This window comes from Muntiacus reevesi, chromosome 6 (assembly GCF_963930625.1).
Source record: "Muntiacus reevesi chromosome 6, mMunRee1.1, whole genome shotgun sequence".
Lineage (NCBI taxonomy): Eukaryota > Metazoa > Chordata > Mammalia > Artiodactyla > Cervidae > Muntiacus > Muntiacus reevesi.
The window spans coordinates 42,270,442-42,287,649 of record NC_089254.1 but is presented as its reverse complement, the minus strand read 5'-3'; the positions used below and the strand labels follow the sequence as shown (position 1 = coordinate 42,287,649).

General features: G+C 36.5%; 1 protein-coding gene across 2 annotated transcripts in view; it reads left to right on the top strand.

The window, feature by feature from the left end:
- The window catches only part of SLC26A5 (solute carrier family 26 member 5), a 36,396-nt gene extending 24,198 nt beyond the window's left edge, over nt 1–12,198 (top strand). For both annotated transcript variants that reach the window (XM_065938882.1, XM_065938881.1), the window contains 6 exons: nt 6,069–6,138; nt 8,194–8,286; nt 9,167–9,274; nt 9,936–10,136; nt 10,753–10,807; nt 12,014–12,198. In XM_065938882.1, the coding sequence (XP_065794954.1) occupies nt 6,069–6,138; nt 8,194–8,286; nt 9,167–9,274; nt 9,936–10,136; nt 10,753–10,807; nt 12,014–12,198 (712 nt within the window). The remainder of the gene's footprint in view (nt 1–6,068; nt 6,139–8,193; nt 8,287–9,166; nt 9,275–9,935; nt 10,137–10,752; nt 10,808–12,013) is intronic.
- Nucleotides 12,199–17,208: the final 5,010 nt, after the last annotated feature.

Sequence of the window (17,208 nt, the reverse complement as noted above, 5' to 3'; positions counted from 1 at the left end):
ATCGCCTGTCATCTCTTCTCCTAGCAGGAAGCTGAGCCCAATGGAGAAGGTATAAAAGAACTTTTTTAAAAAAACAGTGTGTTCATGATAAATAAATAACTCACTACAAAGAAAAAAATAAAGAAATATTGTTTCCAAATAGTCTGACTTTGGAATCAGACAACTGTGGATTCAAGTTCCGGCTATCACTCCCTATATGCTCTGTCATTTTACATGACAGCCTCAGTCTCTGCCTCTATAAAATGAGTCTAATACTAGCTCCCTCAGAGAGTCACAGTGAGGTTCAAATGAGGATAATTCATGTGAAGAGCCTATCACAGTGCCTGACTCATATTATGCACCCAACAAATTTAACACAGGAGGAATGAAAATGAGGTTAGTCTGCTTTTGCCTGTAGTTGCAAATCACATGATAGTTCTTAAAGTTTTGATTGTGGTTTGTTGAAGAGCTGCTAGATGGAGAATGATGGGATGCTTCCCACTCTGAAGGAAGGAAATGAGCATCTTCCTCATCAAAAACTACATAAAGGGAAATGTTAACATGTGGAATCTAAACGCAAGAATTACACTGTTTTTAATAACAAACTCTACCCTATCACTCTTTTTCATATAAAAATAGTCCCCCACTTGTTTTCATAAGAACATTATTAGTACATGCAAGAGTTCTTTATCTCAGAGCTTTAGTGAACATGATTTAAAAATATCTATATCCTTTATGATATAGATACAGACAAAGGTCCATATAGCCAAACTATGGTTTTCCAGCAGTCATGTATGGATGTGAGAGTTGGACCATAAAGAAGGCTGAGTGCCAATGAATTGATGCTTTCGAACAATGGTTCTGGAGAAGACTCTTGAGAGTCCCTTGAACAGCAAGGAGATCAAACCAGTCAATCCTAAAGGAAATCAACCCTGAATATTCACTGGAAGGACTGATGCTAAAGCTGAAGCTTCAATACTTTGGCCACCTGATGGGAAGGGTCGACTCTTGGAAAAGACCCTGATGCTGGGAAAACTTGAAGGCAGGAGGAGAAGGGGGTGACAGAGGATGAGATGGTTGGATGGCATTGCTGACTCAATAGACATGAGTTTGAACAAACTCTGGGAGATAGTGAAGGACAGGGAAACCTGGCATGCTGCAGTCCATGAGGTCCCAAAGAGTCAGACATGACTTAGCAACTAAACAACAACAAATATCCTCTAAAGAAGCCATGGTATAGAATTCAAGATTTTTTTTCACTTTTTGTTTTTTTCACCCAAATAGTAGTTGGTGATTTCTTATAAATTTTAAAGTTAGGTTGTTTTTAAATGCTCTGCTTTTTTTTCTCTCCCAAATGATTTAGTAAAGTTCATTTTTTATGTTTTGTCCCTGTTGGTGATTGTGCTGGGTCTTTGTTGGTTAGAGTTTGGGGAGCCACTACTCAGGCTACTTGTTTATTTTCAGCTGCTTCTTTTTCTATAATTGGAGCAGGCTACCCAGAGAGGGCTAGTGCTCCACTGGCTTTGCTTGTCTTCCAAACACCCAGATTCCCTCACAGCCAATAAGGTTAAGGGACAGTCAGTTCATCAGCAAATAGTTCCAGATGTCTTCTTCCTGCAGGCGATGTGGGCAATGATATACATGTGATGGAAATTCAGCTTCCCCCTGCCCCAACTGGGGTGGGGGGGAGACATATTAAAATAATTATAAGCTTTTCTTAAAAATTATGGTCTTAATTGGATAAATTTTTTGAGGGAATTCTATGTTCTCATAGAGATGCTAGGCTCTAGGAATATTGCAGTAGATAAAACATGGTCCTTCCCTTCAAAAAGGCTGCACTCTCCTAAGAATGATAGATTCATAATGATGATGATGATGCTAATCATGGTAATGAAGTAATGGTGGCATTAAATTAGTGTGGTTATGTGCCTGGCTCTGTACAAAGATCCATGCTTTGTATCATTTTATCCATATAGACCGATGACTGTTAGCATCCCCATTTCACAGATGTGGAAACTTGGGCCTAGATTGATTAAGATCATACAGCAAGTGGTAGACAATGATTCAAATGTGAGTTTTTGCAAATCCAGAAGCTAATTCTTAAAAAACATTTTATAATCCATCTTCAAGAAATTGAAATACATGGTTTTAAGTGCTTCAGTAACCATAAGCAAGGTACAAGTGATAATAAGCATAAGAAATGGCCAGATAAAACACCATCAGAGTTCATAAAGACTTTCTTGCTCCTTGGGGTGATTAGGAGAGAAACAAGGAGTATTTAGACCTGAGGGTTTTCAGTGTGCTCCAGCTGGTCAGGAAGACCTTTTCTGCATCTGTTGAAATCCTCATACACTGAGACCCCACTCACCCAGCCAGAGAGCTCTCATCCTCCCCTGTGTGCCCACAGCAGTGCTTTGGTCCTCCAGCACCTCGCGTGTCTCCAGGTTACTTGTGTTTTGTGTGGTCCATATGCTGAGTCACTTCAGTTATGTCCAACTCTTTGCGACCCCGTGGACTGTAAATCTCCAGGCTCCTCTGTACGTGGGATTCTCCAGGCAAGAATACTGGAATGAGTTGCCATTTCCTCCTCCAGGGCATCTTCCCAACCCTGGGATCAAACCTTCATCTCTTATGTCTCCTGCTTTGGCAGGCAGTTTCTTTACCACTGTTGCCACCTGTGGTCCCTGTGTTAACCCCTGCTCACCCCTCCCCCCTGGCAACTAGATTGCAACATATGGACAACATTTTGAGTCTCTTTTAAAAGGTTTTCTCCTAATTGTGAACTCAGCTGAGAACCTTTCTTCTTGTCTACAGTATCAGTCCTTGGTGTTATATTTGTCCACAGTCATCACTAGACTGTGAGCATGAGCAACATAATTGTAGAGGTGAGATTCTTGGAGCCCAGAACCAGCACATGATTGTGTGTTCTCTGAATGTTTGTTGAGGGAACCCACCTAGAAAAACCTGTGACATCTCTGCTGTACATTCTAACTCACAAAGCAGTTGTACATACATGCTGAGGAACACCAGAGCATGGTAACGAGGCCATGAAATATCAAAGAAAAGACCTTGAGCCATATTCTGGGTCTGCCAAGCTCTCTAACTTGAACAACTCACCTAACCTCACTGGACTTCAGTTTCTCTTCCACATGGTGGCAGAAATAAACCCAGTATATTTTTAATGGGCTATAATAAGGTAATATCAGGTGTTTAAGAAATAGTATCTAGCATCATTTCACTGTCTACTTGGAGCCAGACTCTAAAGATTTATGAATTTGTGTTCTTGAAAAATAATGTTTAAAATGTATTCATTTGGGACTTCCTTGGTGGTCCAGTAGCTAAGACTCCACACTCCCAATACAAGGGCCCCAGGTTCAATTCCTGGTCAAGGAACAAGATCTCACATGCTGTGAGTGAGAGTTCAGATGCTGTAACTAAAGATCTCACATACCACTATGAAGATGAAAGATCCCACATCCCACAGCTAAGACCCAACACAGCCAAAGAAATCAATAAGTAATTTTTTTTAATCTACTCACTATTATTTTCTCCCATTCTGAGGGTTGTCTTTTCACCTTGTTTATAGTTTCCTTTGCTGTGCAAAAGTCTTTAAGTTTAAGTAGGTCCCACTTGTTTATTTTTGTTTTTATCTCCTTTATTCTAGAAGGTGGGTCATAGAGGATCTTGCTGTGATGTATGTCATAGAGTGTTCTGCCTATGTTTTCCTCTATGAGTTTCTTAATCCATAAAGGTCTTTAATCCATTTTGAGTTTATCTTTGTATCTGCTGTTACGAAGCTTTCTAATCTCATTGTTTTACACATTTTACACAGTTTTCCCAGTGCCACATATTGAAGAGACTGTCTTTTCCCCATTGTATATTCTTGCCTCCTTTGTCAAAAATAAGGTGCCCACAGTTGGATGGGTTGATCTCTGGGCTCTCTATCTTGTTCCCTTGGTCTGTGTTTCTGTTTTTGTTCCAGTACCATGTTGTCCTGGTGACTGTAGCTTTGTAGTATAGTCTGAGGTCAGGAAGGTTGATTCCTCCAGCCTCATTCTTCTTTTTCAAGATTGCTTTGCCTATTTGGAGTCTTTTGTGTTTCTATACAAATTGTGAAATTTTTTGTTCTAGTTCTGTGAAAAATGCCATTGATAATTTGACAGGGATTGCATTGAATCTGTAGACTGCATTTGGTAGTATAGTCGTTTTCACAATATTGATTCTTCCAACCCGGGAACATGGAATATCTCTCTGTCTGTTTTATGTCATCTTTGATTTCTTTCATCAGTGTCAATAGTTTTCTGTATACAGCTCTTTGATTCTGTAGGTAGATTTACTGCTAGGTATTTTATTCTTTTTGTTGCAATAATTTTCTCTTTCTGATTTTTTGTTGTTAGTGTATAGGAATACAAATAATAGCAAATGAAACAACTGATGAAGCATTAATTTCCAAATTATACAAGCAGCTCATGCAACCCAACACCAGAAAAACAAGCACCCCAATCAAAAAGTAGGCAGAAGATGACCTGAACAGACATTTCTCCAAAGAAGACATACAAATGGCTGATAAACACATGAAAAGATGCTCAATATCACTCATTATTAGAGAAATGAAAATCAAAACTACAATGAGATACCACCTCACACTGGTCAGAATGGCCATCATCAAAAAATCTACAAATAATAATTGCTGGAGAGGGTGTGGAGAAAAAAGAAACTTCTTTCACACTATTGGTGGGAATGTAAATTGATACAGTAACTATGGAATACAGTATGGAGATCCTTTAAAAAATTAGGAATAAAACTGCCATATGATTCAACAACCCCACTTCTGGGCATATACCCTGAGAAAACCATAACTGAAAAAGACACAAGTACCCCAGCTATTTACAGTAGCTTGGACATGGAAGCAACCTAGATGTCCATAAACAGGTGAATGGATAAAGAAGCTGTGGTACACATATACAATGGAATGTAACTCAGCCATAAAAAGGAACACATTTGAGTCAGTTCTAAAGAAGTAGATGAACCTAGACCCTATTATACATAGTGGAGTAAGCAGAAAAACAAATATTAACACATATACATGGAATCTACAAAAGTGGTACTGACGAGCCTGTTTGCAGGACAGCAGTTAAGACGCATACATAAAGAAGAGACTTGTGGACACAGTGTGGCGGGGAGGAAAGGGTGGAACAGATCAAAACAGTAGCTTGGAAACATATACACTACCATATGTAAAATAGATAGCCAGTGGGAATTTGCTATATGATTCAGGGAACTCAAACCAAGGCTCTGTGACAACCTAGTGGGGTAGGATGGGGTAGGAGGTGGGAGGGAGGGTCAAGAGGGAGGAGAGATATGTATACCTATGGCTGATATATGTTGATACATGGAAGAAACCAACACAGTATTGTAAAGCAATTGTCCTTCAATTAAATATAATTTTTAAAAAATCTGTTCAGGCTAAACTTAAGGAAACTCCTATGCTGATTTGAGATTTTTGTTTTATCCCCACACCTTCAGTTGATCCTCCAACCTCTCACTCTACAAATCAGTTCTCTTATTTCAAATAAAATGAAAATCCCCTTTCTTGCTTTAGAATTAGAGCAGGAAGATAATTCTGTCTACCAAGTGACATGAGATCATGTCCCAGGCATGGTTTGAACTCTGCACAGTTCATTTTTCCTCCCATCTTTAAATCCCTAAGTCTCTTGTCTGGAACAGATTGTGTGTGTGATATGTGGATGGTATGTACGAGCATGTGTGTGGTGTTATGTGTGTGTGTGTGTGTGTGTGTGGTGTGAGGCATATGTGCTGTGTATGTATATTGTGTATGTGTGGGGTGTATGTAGGTGGGAGGCGTGGCATGGGTTAGGTTTGGGATGGTACTGGGAATGCAAATATATGTGGAGCCCTTCTGGAAAGGGACCATAAAAAGACCAAATAAACAAAAAGAGAAAAGAACCAAGTATCCCTGAAGTCACTATAATCCATACAGGATTTGCAAATGTGCAGAATCTTGTGTTTCCATCACTACCTGAGCATCAGCATGATAATATTTTAACATAGTCCTTCTCTGTCTGCAGTCCAAGCTACAAAGTCCTTGGGCAGCTTCCTGACACTGATGTGTACATTGATATAGATGCATATGAGGAGGTAGGTCCTTTTTTCTATCATTTTAAATGGTTGTAAGCATATGATGTGACTGGCTAACTATTATTTTTACTCAGGATAGAGAGTTAGGGGTGGAGATGTGGGAAGTGTGGTGGTCAGAGTGAAAAATCTGAACTTCCGTTTACTGTCTGGATTCAGTTTTATAGTTTATACTATACATCAGTTACACAGCCTCTTAATATTTATTTTTCCTCTTTTTTAATGAGGATAAATATATATTCTTGGACTTAAAGTATATATTTATAAAATACCAAGACTTCCAGGGTGGTCTGTATGTGCATGATTTCCTTCTGATGAATTCGAATGGGTGATAAAATTCTAATATTAACCATGTACAATGTAGGTGGTGGAGCTGTGGAATTCTCCTACTTCATTTTTTTCCTGCTTCATTTTTAGTAGTTAAACCTATGGCTTAAAATATCCTTAACTTTGAATTTTCTTTTCTGATGTGGAATCTTTTATGTAGAATCTTTTACAAAGTCTTCTTAAACTAGTTTTATCTGTTTGTTTTGTGTTTGGGAAGAAGTTCTCAGACTCACTGTAAAATATTAATAAATTGGACTGGTGGTAGGATTGCTATATTTTCCTCTTTCCAAAGAATTAGGTGCTCAATTACTTGTTTCCAACTGCATTCCAGAATTTCACGAGGCTTCTTGATAAAATTTTCACCTGAGTCTGTTTTGACTCCTACCTACATTCTGTGAATAAACCAATATAAACTTCTGTTCATTTTATGTGACCTCTTCTCAGAGTCTGAGTGGCAGCTCCCCATCTCCTAGATTCTCTTTTTTAATGTTTTTCAGTTTCTTCTTTGTATTTTATGGTAAAAAAAAAATGAAACAAAGACTTTTAAAAGAAATGGGAAGATGTGCGTTTTTAAAGGCCTTCCATTCAACATGCCTTCCTTCAGAACATGAGTAGGTTTTGATTTGCATTTCTCTGAAGAGTGATGTTGAGCATCTTTTCATGTGTTTGTTAGCCATCTGTGTTTCTTCTTTGGAGAAATGTCTGTTTAGTTCTTTGGCCCATTTTTTGATTGGGTCATTTATTTTTCTGGAATTGAGCTGCAGGAGTTGCTTGTATATTTTTGAGATTAATCCTTTGTCTGTTTCTTCATTTGCTATTATTTTCTCCCATTCTGAAGGCTGTCTTTTCACCTTGCTTATAGTTTCCTTTGTTGTGCAAAAGGTTTTAAGTTTAATTAGGTCCCATTTGTTTATTTTTGCTTTTATTTCCAATATTCTGGGAGGTGGGTCATAGAGGATCTTGCTGTGATTTATGTCAGAGAGTGTTTTGCCTATGTTCTCCTCTAGGAGTTTTATAGTTTTTGGTCTTACATTTAGATCTTTAATCCATTTTGAGTTTATTTTTGTGTATGGTGTTAGAAAGTGTTCTATTGAATCAGTTCTAATGAGATGGATGAAACTGGAGCCCATTATACAGAGTGAAGTAAGCCAGAAAGATAAACACCAATACAGTATACTAATGCATATATATGGAATTTAAAAAGATGGTGATGATAACCTTATATATGCAGGACAGAAAAAGAGACACAGATGTATAGAACAGACTTTTGGACTCTGTAGGAGAAGGTGAGGGTGGGATGATCTGAGAGAATAGCATTGAAACATGTATACTATCAAGTATGAAACAGATCGCCAGCCCAGGTTGGGTGCATGAGACAAGTGCTCGGGGCTGGTGCACTGGGAAGACCCAGAGGGATGGGATGGGGAGGGAGGCGGGAGGGGGGTTCAGGATGGGGAACACATGTAAATCCATGGCTGATTCATGTCAATGTATGGCAAAACCCACTACAATATTGTAAAGTAATTAGCCTCCAACTAATAAAAATAAATGAAAAAAAAGAAAGAGAAAGAACATGAGTAGGTCAGCTAGACTGACATTATTTTATTTAAACACTGTCAAAGGGTCCTTAGCAACATCTGTATTAATTTTCAAGTTTGAAAAGGGAGGCAGTTGAAGTTTTGATTCTGAAATATTTCCATATATTAAATTCATTAACATTTTACTTTTCAGGTGAAAGAAATTCCTGGAATAAAAATATTCCAAATAAATGCCCCAATTTACTATGCAAATAGTGACTTATATAGCAATGCATTAAAAAGAAAGGTGAGTCACAAGAAATTAAGAGTGATTGTTTCTGAGGACGGAATCTAAAGATTGATAGGCATGTGAGGGTCACTTACATGTCTCTATATGCTATTTATACTATTTCATTCTCTCCATCTCTATTTTTTTAAATTATAGTAAAATATAACATAAAAATTTATCATTTTAATGATTTGCAATTATACAAGTCGGTGGATGGAATTAAGTACATTTCAACTGTTGGGTAATCAACACCACTATTCTTTCTCTTTTAATATATGCATATATTGTTTCAAAAATATTTAGAAGAAAAAATTAAGTTTCTTATTCTTGGGAATACATGGATTCCTTTGGTCATGATTAGTACTCCACCCCACACTATCCACTAAAGAGGAAAACCTCCCAGTCAACCCACACAGTCTCTTAAATATAAAAATCTGAGAGATTTATGTTTGAAAAACTCTACTTTAAAATTATTTTTAGGGACTTCCCTGGTGGTTCAGTGGGTTAAAACTTTGCTTTCCAGTGCTGGGGTGTGGATTCGATTCCTGGCAAGGAAGTAAAGATATCCCACATGCCTCGTGGCCAAAAACCAAAGCTTACAACAGAAGTAGTATTGTAACAAATTGAATAAAAACCTTAAAAGAATAATCCACATTAAAATTCTCTTTAATATTTAGCTTCTGGCTGTCTTGAATCAAGACCAATAATAAGAAAACTTACCAATGTTCTTTGAATGAGGGAGTAACCCAGTTCAGGGCATTTGAGGGAGAGGTAGAGCAAGGGTTAGGGTGATAACTTGGCATAGAAAACAATCAGATGGAGAGAATTAAAGATTAATTGCTTTGGGTGGATTCTGGGAGCAAGAAGTGATTTTTGCATTTATTGCCCTTCTGTAAAGACTGGAGTGAACCCAGCCTTCATAATGGGAGCAAGAAGAAAGGCAATGAGGAAGTATGCTAAGGAAGTTGGAAATGCCAACATGGCCAATGCGACCGTAGTCAAAGTGGTGAGTAGTCCCTTCATTGTAATTTTCCTTTGTCTCTTGATCTGCCTGCTCCCCCTTTACTCTTGATCTGCAAGTCCCTCGCCTTTTAACACAGCATGAAGTCCCTAAAATAGGAAAGCTTAGAAATAAGGTAAGTATCCTTTATGTATTAAAAATACATAATAAGGTCAGTTATGAGAATGCTTCTGAAATAAGTAGTGATAGGAGCCAGGAAAACGTGATTTTTAGAAATGAAAATCACATAATACCTTAATAAATGTTACTATTATTACTTTGTCAGAAATTTATTCAGCTGATAGTGGGGAAAAAAAGCCTCAAAGACTGGTTTTTGCTGTTTGGTCTTATGGTAATTGTGATCTGTCATGTTGAAATTAATAAGACTATTTTAGAAGTGAGAGGAAAATGGATATGAATACTAAAGAAAGTGGTTTCATTGGACAATAGAGGAAGAGAAGGAAGAAAAACGAAACAGCTAAAATTGAATATTGTGTACATATCCTTTTTTGTCATACACAAGGCTGGAATATAGTGAGTAATTTAGAAGAGATCTGCTATAATCAGAAACTGGAGAATAGAAGGACTAATGTTTCTCTCATAAATCTTTCTCAGAACAAAATATGAGTTGTTTATAGAATTCTGGTTTGGTTTGATTTTGATGTAGGATGCTGAAGTAGATGGAGAAGATGGCACCAAGCCTGAGGAAGATGAGAATGAAATAAAATACCCCCCAATAGTCATCAAGAGCACACTTCCTGAGGAACTGCAAAGATTTATGCCCCCAGGGGATAACATCCACACCATCATTCTGGACTTTACGCAAGTCAATTTTATTGATTCTGTTGGTGTAAAAACTGTGGCAGGGGTAAGCATCATCTTCAAGGAGTCTTTTAAGGATAATATCTCTGTGCCCAGTATCACCATCAGTTAAATTAGAAAACTGAACTAGGGTTTTCACCTCTTAAAATTTGGTTGCTGTTGCTTTCGTTTTTCAACTTTTTGTTGTTAAAAAGAACAAAAATACACAAAAATAAAGAGCAGAGTGTAATGAACCCCCTGTAACTATCACTCAGCTTCAGCAATTATCAATTCATGGTCAATTTTGTTTTGTTTATCCCCCACACCCACTTTCCCCTCCTCTTATTTTGAAGCATATCTCAGTCATCATATAATCTATAAATATTTTAGTATATATCTCTTCGAGAAGATTTTTTAAAAGTCATTACCATAATGATTTTATTACACTTGAATAAAATTTAACAAGAATTCTTCAATGTTCCAAATCATCACTGTTGATATAAAAATCAAACAAAATGCAAATTTTAAATGATTAGTTCAAAATGCATAATTTTTTAAGCAAAGTCGCTCAAGTGAATGAACCAGAGCATCTTATATCACTAAATACATATTGGTAGAAAGAAACTTCTCTTGACACCTCACAGAGTCAAAAGAAACTAAACTTCATTTTAACGTTCTTACAGATTGTGAAGGAATATGGAGATGTCGGTATTTATGTGTATTTAGCAGGATGCAGTGGTGAGTACAGTTTTAGAATGGGGAGGCATTTTATTTATTTCTAAAACAGAATTTATGTTACATTTATTTATAATAATTTTTGTTATAAAAAAACTAAACAGCATCCATGAAGAGAAAACTTCATCTGTCTGCATCCTTGGGGGAGGCATTTTAACATTTTGGTTTTGTTTCTTTTTTTTAATAACTACACTTGGAAGAATTTTCCCTTAATTTTAGTTTTGGTGAAAGTGAAAATTATTCTTCTGAAAATTACTCTGAAGCTAAGCTTTGAAATTAGCCACTTAACAGGCACTCACATTCCTGGGTTACTTGTGGCAGGCCTGTTGCACTGGAGTTTGAGGAAAAGAGCTAGTAAACCATTATGATGGAGTTGTGTTTTTTTTAGTAATCATGTATTTAATGGCTGCCATAACAAAGTTATATAAAATCATTTAAGTGTTTTACCATGTAATGCCTGCTATTTTTAATATAAATTTTGGTTAAAACAGTACTTGAAAATTAAATCCCCATAAAGGCTTCACTTTTCACCTACCAGGATGGCAAAAATTGGAAATATTTGACAGCAGGCTCTGTAGGCTCACTGTGGCAGGATGGGAGCCCTGACATTGCTGGTGGGAGTGCAAACTACAGCAGCCTCTACGGAGAGCAGACCAGCATTTTCTTCCCAAGTTACAAATTCATTTTTACCTTTAACTCAGAAAATCCAGCAATATGCTACACACACTCAAAATGACACATTACGTGATTAATCACAGTATACAAGAACAAAAGGCCAAAATCAGTTTGTGTCAAACAGAAGGGGCCAGTTAAATAAACCATCCATAGAACACTGTGTAATGGTAAAAAATAAATGAGTGAAAAGATTAAGCAAAAAAAAAAAAAATCCTGAATTATATATATATATGTACATATATACATATATACATACACATACATACCAAAAGATAATGCTATCTTATCTATTGGGTAATGGAAAATAAAATAAATATATACTTATATTTATATCTGCGTAAAGACATACTGAAAGAATACACAAGAAAATAATAAAAGTGGCTTCCTTGACCAGGGGAGTGATGTCATGAGGACAAGTATTGGGGTGAGATTTTTTACTTTATATCATTTTAATATTTTATGTGAAAGTGTTATTTTTTTAGTGTTTAAGACTGACACCCAGAGTGTGGGCTAATTTCCTTTTTCCTTTTCCAGCCCAAGTTGTGAATGACCTCACTCGAAATCGATTCTTTGAAAACCCTGCCTTGCTGGAGCTGCTGTTTCACAGCATTCACGACGCAGTCTTAGGCAGCCAAGCCCGAGAGGCGCTTGCCGAACAGGAAGGCTCGGCAGTTCCTCCCCAGGAGGACTCCGAGCCCAACGCCACTCCCGAGGCCTAGGCGAGGAATTCAGCCTGCCGTGGGGTATGAGCCTCTCGTGATTATTAACCTACATGCTTTAAATACTAGACGCTATGTTGTTGTTTTTCCCTGAGGGTAAATATTAGTAGTCAAGGCTTGATTTGGAGGGTGAATGACGCACAGTAAGATGTATGTTACCTGTATTTTTTTTAATTGACTATTTCAAAAATGTTAGCCTCTTGCCCGCCTTTATTGTTCAGTGACATTTCTGTTACTTTTTAGCATTATCTTTGTGAGCCAAGCACTTAAAAATTTATTTAAGTACTTTATCCACAGATCAGATATGCTGTCACCAGATGGGTATTAGTACTTAGTTCTTCTTGTTGATCTACAGACTTTCTGTAATCGGTTACCTTACAGAAGGGGTGAACTCACAATTTTTTAGACGTTCTTCTTTTAAAATAACTATTTACTGTTATAGAAGCAGTATAAGTACATTGGGGAAAATTAGAAAAGATAGACAAACAAAAATAAGGAAAATCTTACATTACCACCAAAGATTATTGCTAACACTTTAATGCATATTCTTCCAGATCTTTTTCTATTCATATAATTTACATCTTCTAACCAAAATAAGATTATACTCTGTGTAGTGTTCTGTAACCTATTTTTTTTTCGGTCCACAATCTCTGCTTTCTCATTCGGAAACATGTTTATTTACCTCAGACCATATTCAAAGTTCCCCAAGTGTCCCACATTTGTAGTTGGTTTATCCAAGCTAGTATTCAGTCTGTGACCTTACACTACAAATGGTCATGTCCCTCTAAGTCTCAGAAGTCTATCTTAACCTAGCACTGTCCCTTTATTTATGACATGGACTTGTTAAAGGGAGTAGGAACAGTTGTCTTATGGAATCCCATCTTGTGAAATGTATCCACTTGGTTTTTCAAGGTGTTATTTAGCTTGTCCCTCCATCTCCTGAACTACCTATAATCTAGAAGTTGTATTTAACTAAAGGCTTCACAAATTTGAATAAAACATTTTTTTTGCTAGAATATATCATAGATGAGACACATGCTTCAAATCACAACAGAAAACAAATAATATCTTGTTGATCTACCTTTAATGATGCTAAAATAAATCACGGGATTAATGTGACAACCATCCCCCAATTACATTTTCTCCTTTGTGACTAGTGAGTTATCTGTATGGTTCCTTTAGTGTTGAATGAATGCTCAGTTCTCCATTAGCCATTCACCCAGGATTTTTAACGTTTAGTAATAGTTCTTGCCTTAATCAGCAATTTTATTAAGGGTTTGTGAATTCTTCTTTCTCTAATTCTCTCCTGTAGTTTTCTCTCAACTTGAATTATTGATCATCCTTAAATACAGTTCTTACTTGAAAGCGAGGTTAAATGTTTTATTTTTTATGCTTAATTATATCAGCTTCAAGGTAAGGGGTTGTTTTAATAGATGATGACAGATTAAGTTCTTTTAGGTTTCTTTTTTTTTTTGGTATAGATTCATCAATTTTTGTAGTGTTAATGTGCTTCAGCTATTATAGTTATTCTTTTTGGTGTTCAAATCATCACACCTGTGGCCAGTAGGACCCCTCCCCCCAGTAGTTTTGTTGTTGCTGCTAATAGTGAAGTAGCCTTCAGTACCATGTATTTTAGAAATCTAACCAAATCCTGGTTAGATTGGTATAGTTATCTATAACCATACAGATAACTGAGTATTATCCTTCTAAGTCCATAGAATTATCAGTTAATTCTTCATCAAACTCAGTTTTAAGCTGATGAGTGAGTAAAAAGCTATTTCAAGCATTTTTCTTTATAGCTATTCAAAAGGAGACCTTTAAACCAATATATGTCATCAGAAGTTCTTGCTCCTGTAATTCCAACCACGAGATCACTCCAAATCACAGCACAAGTATTAGCCAATCTGCTTAAAGCCTCATCTGCTAAGATTAACTGCTAATGTTTTGTCTTTTTTATGAGTTTCCTTACTGACTCCTTATTTTAGTTTTCAGGAAGAAAACACTTTGAGGAGAAAAGTAGATCAGGAAAGGACTAGATTAACACGAGTCTGCTCCAAACCAAACCCTGTGGTTTGTTACTTTAACTGTCAGGTTTCTCAATGACTTTACTAATTTAATTCAAAGTAGTCCCCCTCCTTTATAACCAATACCATATCTAGATCTAGAGTGAAATTAAATTTGCATCCAGTTGTTTCCTTTGCACTCATCACACACAAGATCAGATACATCTGCCTTCTGAAAGAGCATGTAGTTGTAGGACCTCAGCTTACACTGGAAACTTTTTTTTTTTTTTGTATAAGGACTTGATCATTTCAGCCATTCAAGTAGAGCTCAAGGATTTTAAATAATGTTACACAATAATCTATTGCATAATCTTAGCATTAATTTTCAGTAAATGCTTTACACACAGCATATACTCAAGTCTTGGTTGGTCATAGACTGAAAGTAGTATACAGGAAAAGTACCATCCATAGCTTACAAATTTGTATTTAACTTTTCTGCCCTATACTTTTTAACCTATTCTGAAGAGAATTCTACCATGTACATAAAAACACTGAAGTCTTACTGAGGAAAAGTGTGTTTTCTGCATGCCTCTGATAACTTAAGAATGCATTTCAAAATGTATTCTATTTACATGTAGATATTTTGGAATCTTTTGAGTTATTTCATATAATGGGAAGTTTCCTGACCTTTTTATATTTACAATCAAGTTTTATCTCTACCTCATTCTTTCTGGACCTTAAAAGCTGTGTATCCTTCTATGTTTGTATGTGTATCTTTCCATGTTTTTCAGCCCAGGTTCAAATTCATTCTTATTGCCCTATCAAAGAGCATAATCAATACTGACAGATATAGGGACTAGACTATTTTATAGCAGTATGAGAACGCCTTGTTTTCAGGAACGTCCCATATAGTGAAGTTGTCTTTCTCAAATCCTCTGCAATGTGACCATGGTTTATCTCTGTCTCACAGTTGGATGAAATATGTTTGCAAACAGTTGTGAAGGGCCCAGGAAACTCCTCATTCATGTCACAGACACTGACTGTACAATCATATAGCAGCTGAGAGTGGGATCTCAATGCCAGTCTTATCTGCAGTGGGACTCAGAGAAACAGTGAAGGGATGGATCCTCTGCAAGCCCAACGAGGTCATTTTGTAGTTTTCGGGTAATATCTAAAAGATCCACTCCCTGTATTTGATCCTGCATCCTTACCTAACAGATAAAGGAGATGCCTGCCTACAAAGATCCATGTTGAGAAAATGAGACTGCCCTCTTCCTGTGTGACTGGAGAGGGGAGCAAACCTAGAGTCTGCCCCCCAGGGGGCAGTGTGTGTTGATGCTGGGAGGTACCCTTGAGTGGGAATGAGGAAGGAAGGTTATGATGGTGAAGAAGCCCACCCTTTTAATCAGTTTAAATCCTAACATCAAACATAACTTCCTTGGTGTTAGACTGCATGCTTTAGTGAGTGCAAAAACGCTGCTGGTCCTTTTTTAGTGTACCTTTTAGGAATGCTTTTAGGAGTCAGTGTGTAGGTTGTTGATAATATGGTTTGAGTGCTGATAAAAGTTGGTTTGAGGCCTAACAAAATATCTAATTCTCCAAACATATAGCTGACCAAAATGCATACAATGGATTTTATTTCCTTCAAATCCCACAGCAAAACGTTCAAAAGCCAGGGCTCCACCAGGTAACCTGTCTGCTCTGACTTGGGTTTAATATAGTTTGAGCATCTCAAAAATCCACTTTGCCTTACCAGGCTTCTCATTGTACTGGTGCATAGCGTTTCAGCTTTATGTTAACCAATGAACCTTTGTGGAAATTAAATTTTATAAATCTAATCATGTTTTTAAAATGTTATTTAAAAGGTCACTACAGTATTTTTCTAAGTCAGAAATCCTTTGTATTCTATCAGCTTGCTGATGCATGTGTAAATGTGTCTGTACAGACACATACATATTTTACATGGAGGGAGTTACCAGTGAATGTGTATTTTCTTCTTTTTAAATGGAATACAGACATGCTACTCTAGTTAGTGTTGACTTGATGTGTGGCCAGTAGACTTTCATCATCTAACGGAGATGTCAAGATTATTCAGAACCTATAACAGGTTCGGCCTGAGTACCACATATCCAACTTGAGCTGTTTCAAACTAGTGCATCTGATGTATGTGGTGATATGAACAAGTGCTGAGACTTTAAAATAAAGAGTGTGTTCTAAATGCATACATTGATCAAAACAGTACAAAAACATAAATCTTTAGTATTCACTTACAAGCATCACTTGGAAATGGTTCACTTTACTTCATACTTCTTGAAAGACTACAGCAGGTTTAAGGAAGAAAAGCTTTTATGATCAAGTTCACAGTAATGAAAAGAGAAAGGATGTTGGCTAGATTTTATGAATGAATGGCTTTAGTTTTTCAGCTTAAAAATATTCTTATTTAAAGATTTCAATACAATGCTTAGAGGATTTTCTATGTTGTCAACTTTTTTGTGAATTACAATGTATCCATCTCTATTTTGCATTACCTGTGAATACTGAACTACAATAAAAATATTCTTTATTGTGTTTGGGTCTCAGTGTTTGGGAGGGGCATAGAAACGTGTTATTGTGGTGAAAGAGGGAGGGAATTTGGTAGTGGTGGTACATGAAATAATTTTAAAGAGCTTTGTTTAGGATTCTAATACAACTTTTATTTTAGAAATACTTCAGTGTAGACCAGAATTCTTATGGGAGCTTTACCAAAATTTTAAACCATTAATTTATAAAATGAAAATAAGTACTTTTCTGTATAAAGCCAATTCTGGATTTTCTAAATGAGATTATTATAATACATATGTATTATAATAATCTCATTTAGAAAATATGTATATTATTTTTCCTACTTTACTACTTTGCTAGTCATTAATATCAACAATCCTTAATTAATCTGAAATTGACTTAAATGGTAAAGCAGAACACATTACATCAGATGCTTCTTACACTTTAAACAAAGTTCAGCCAAAGC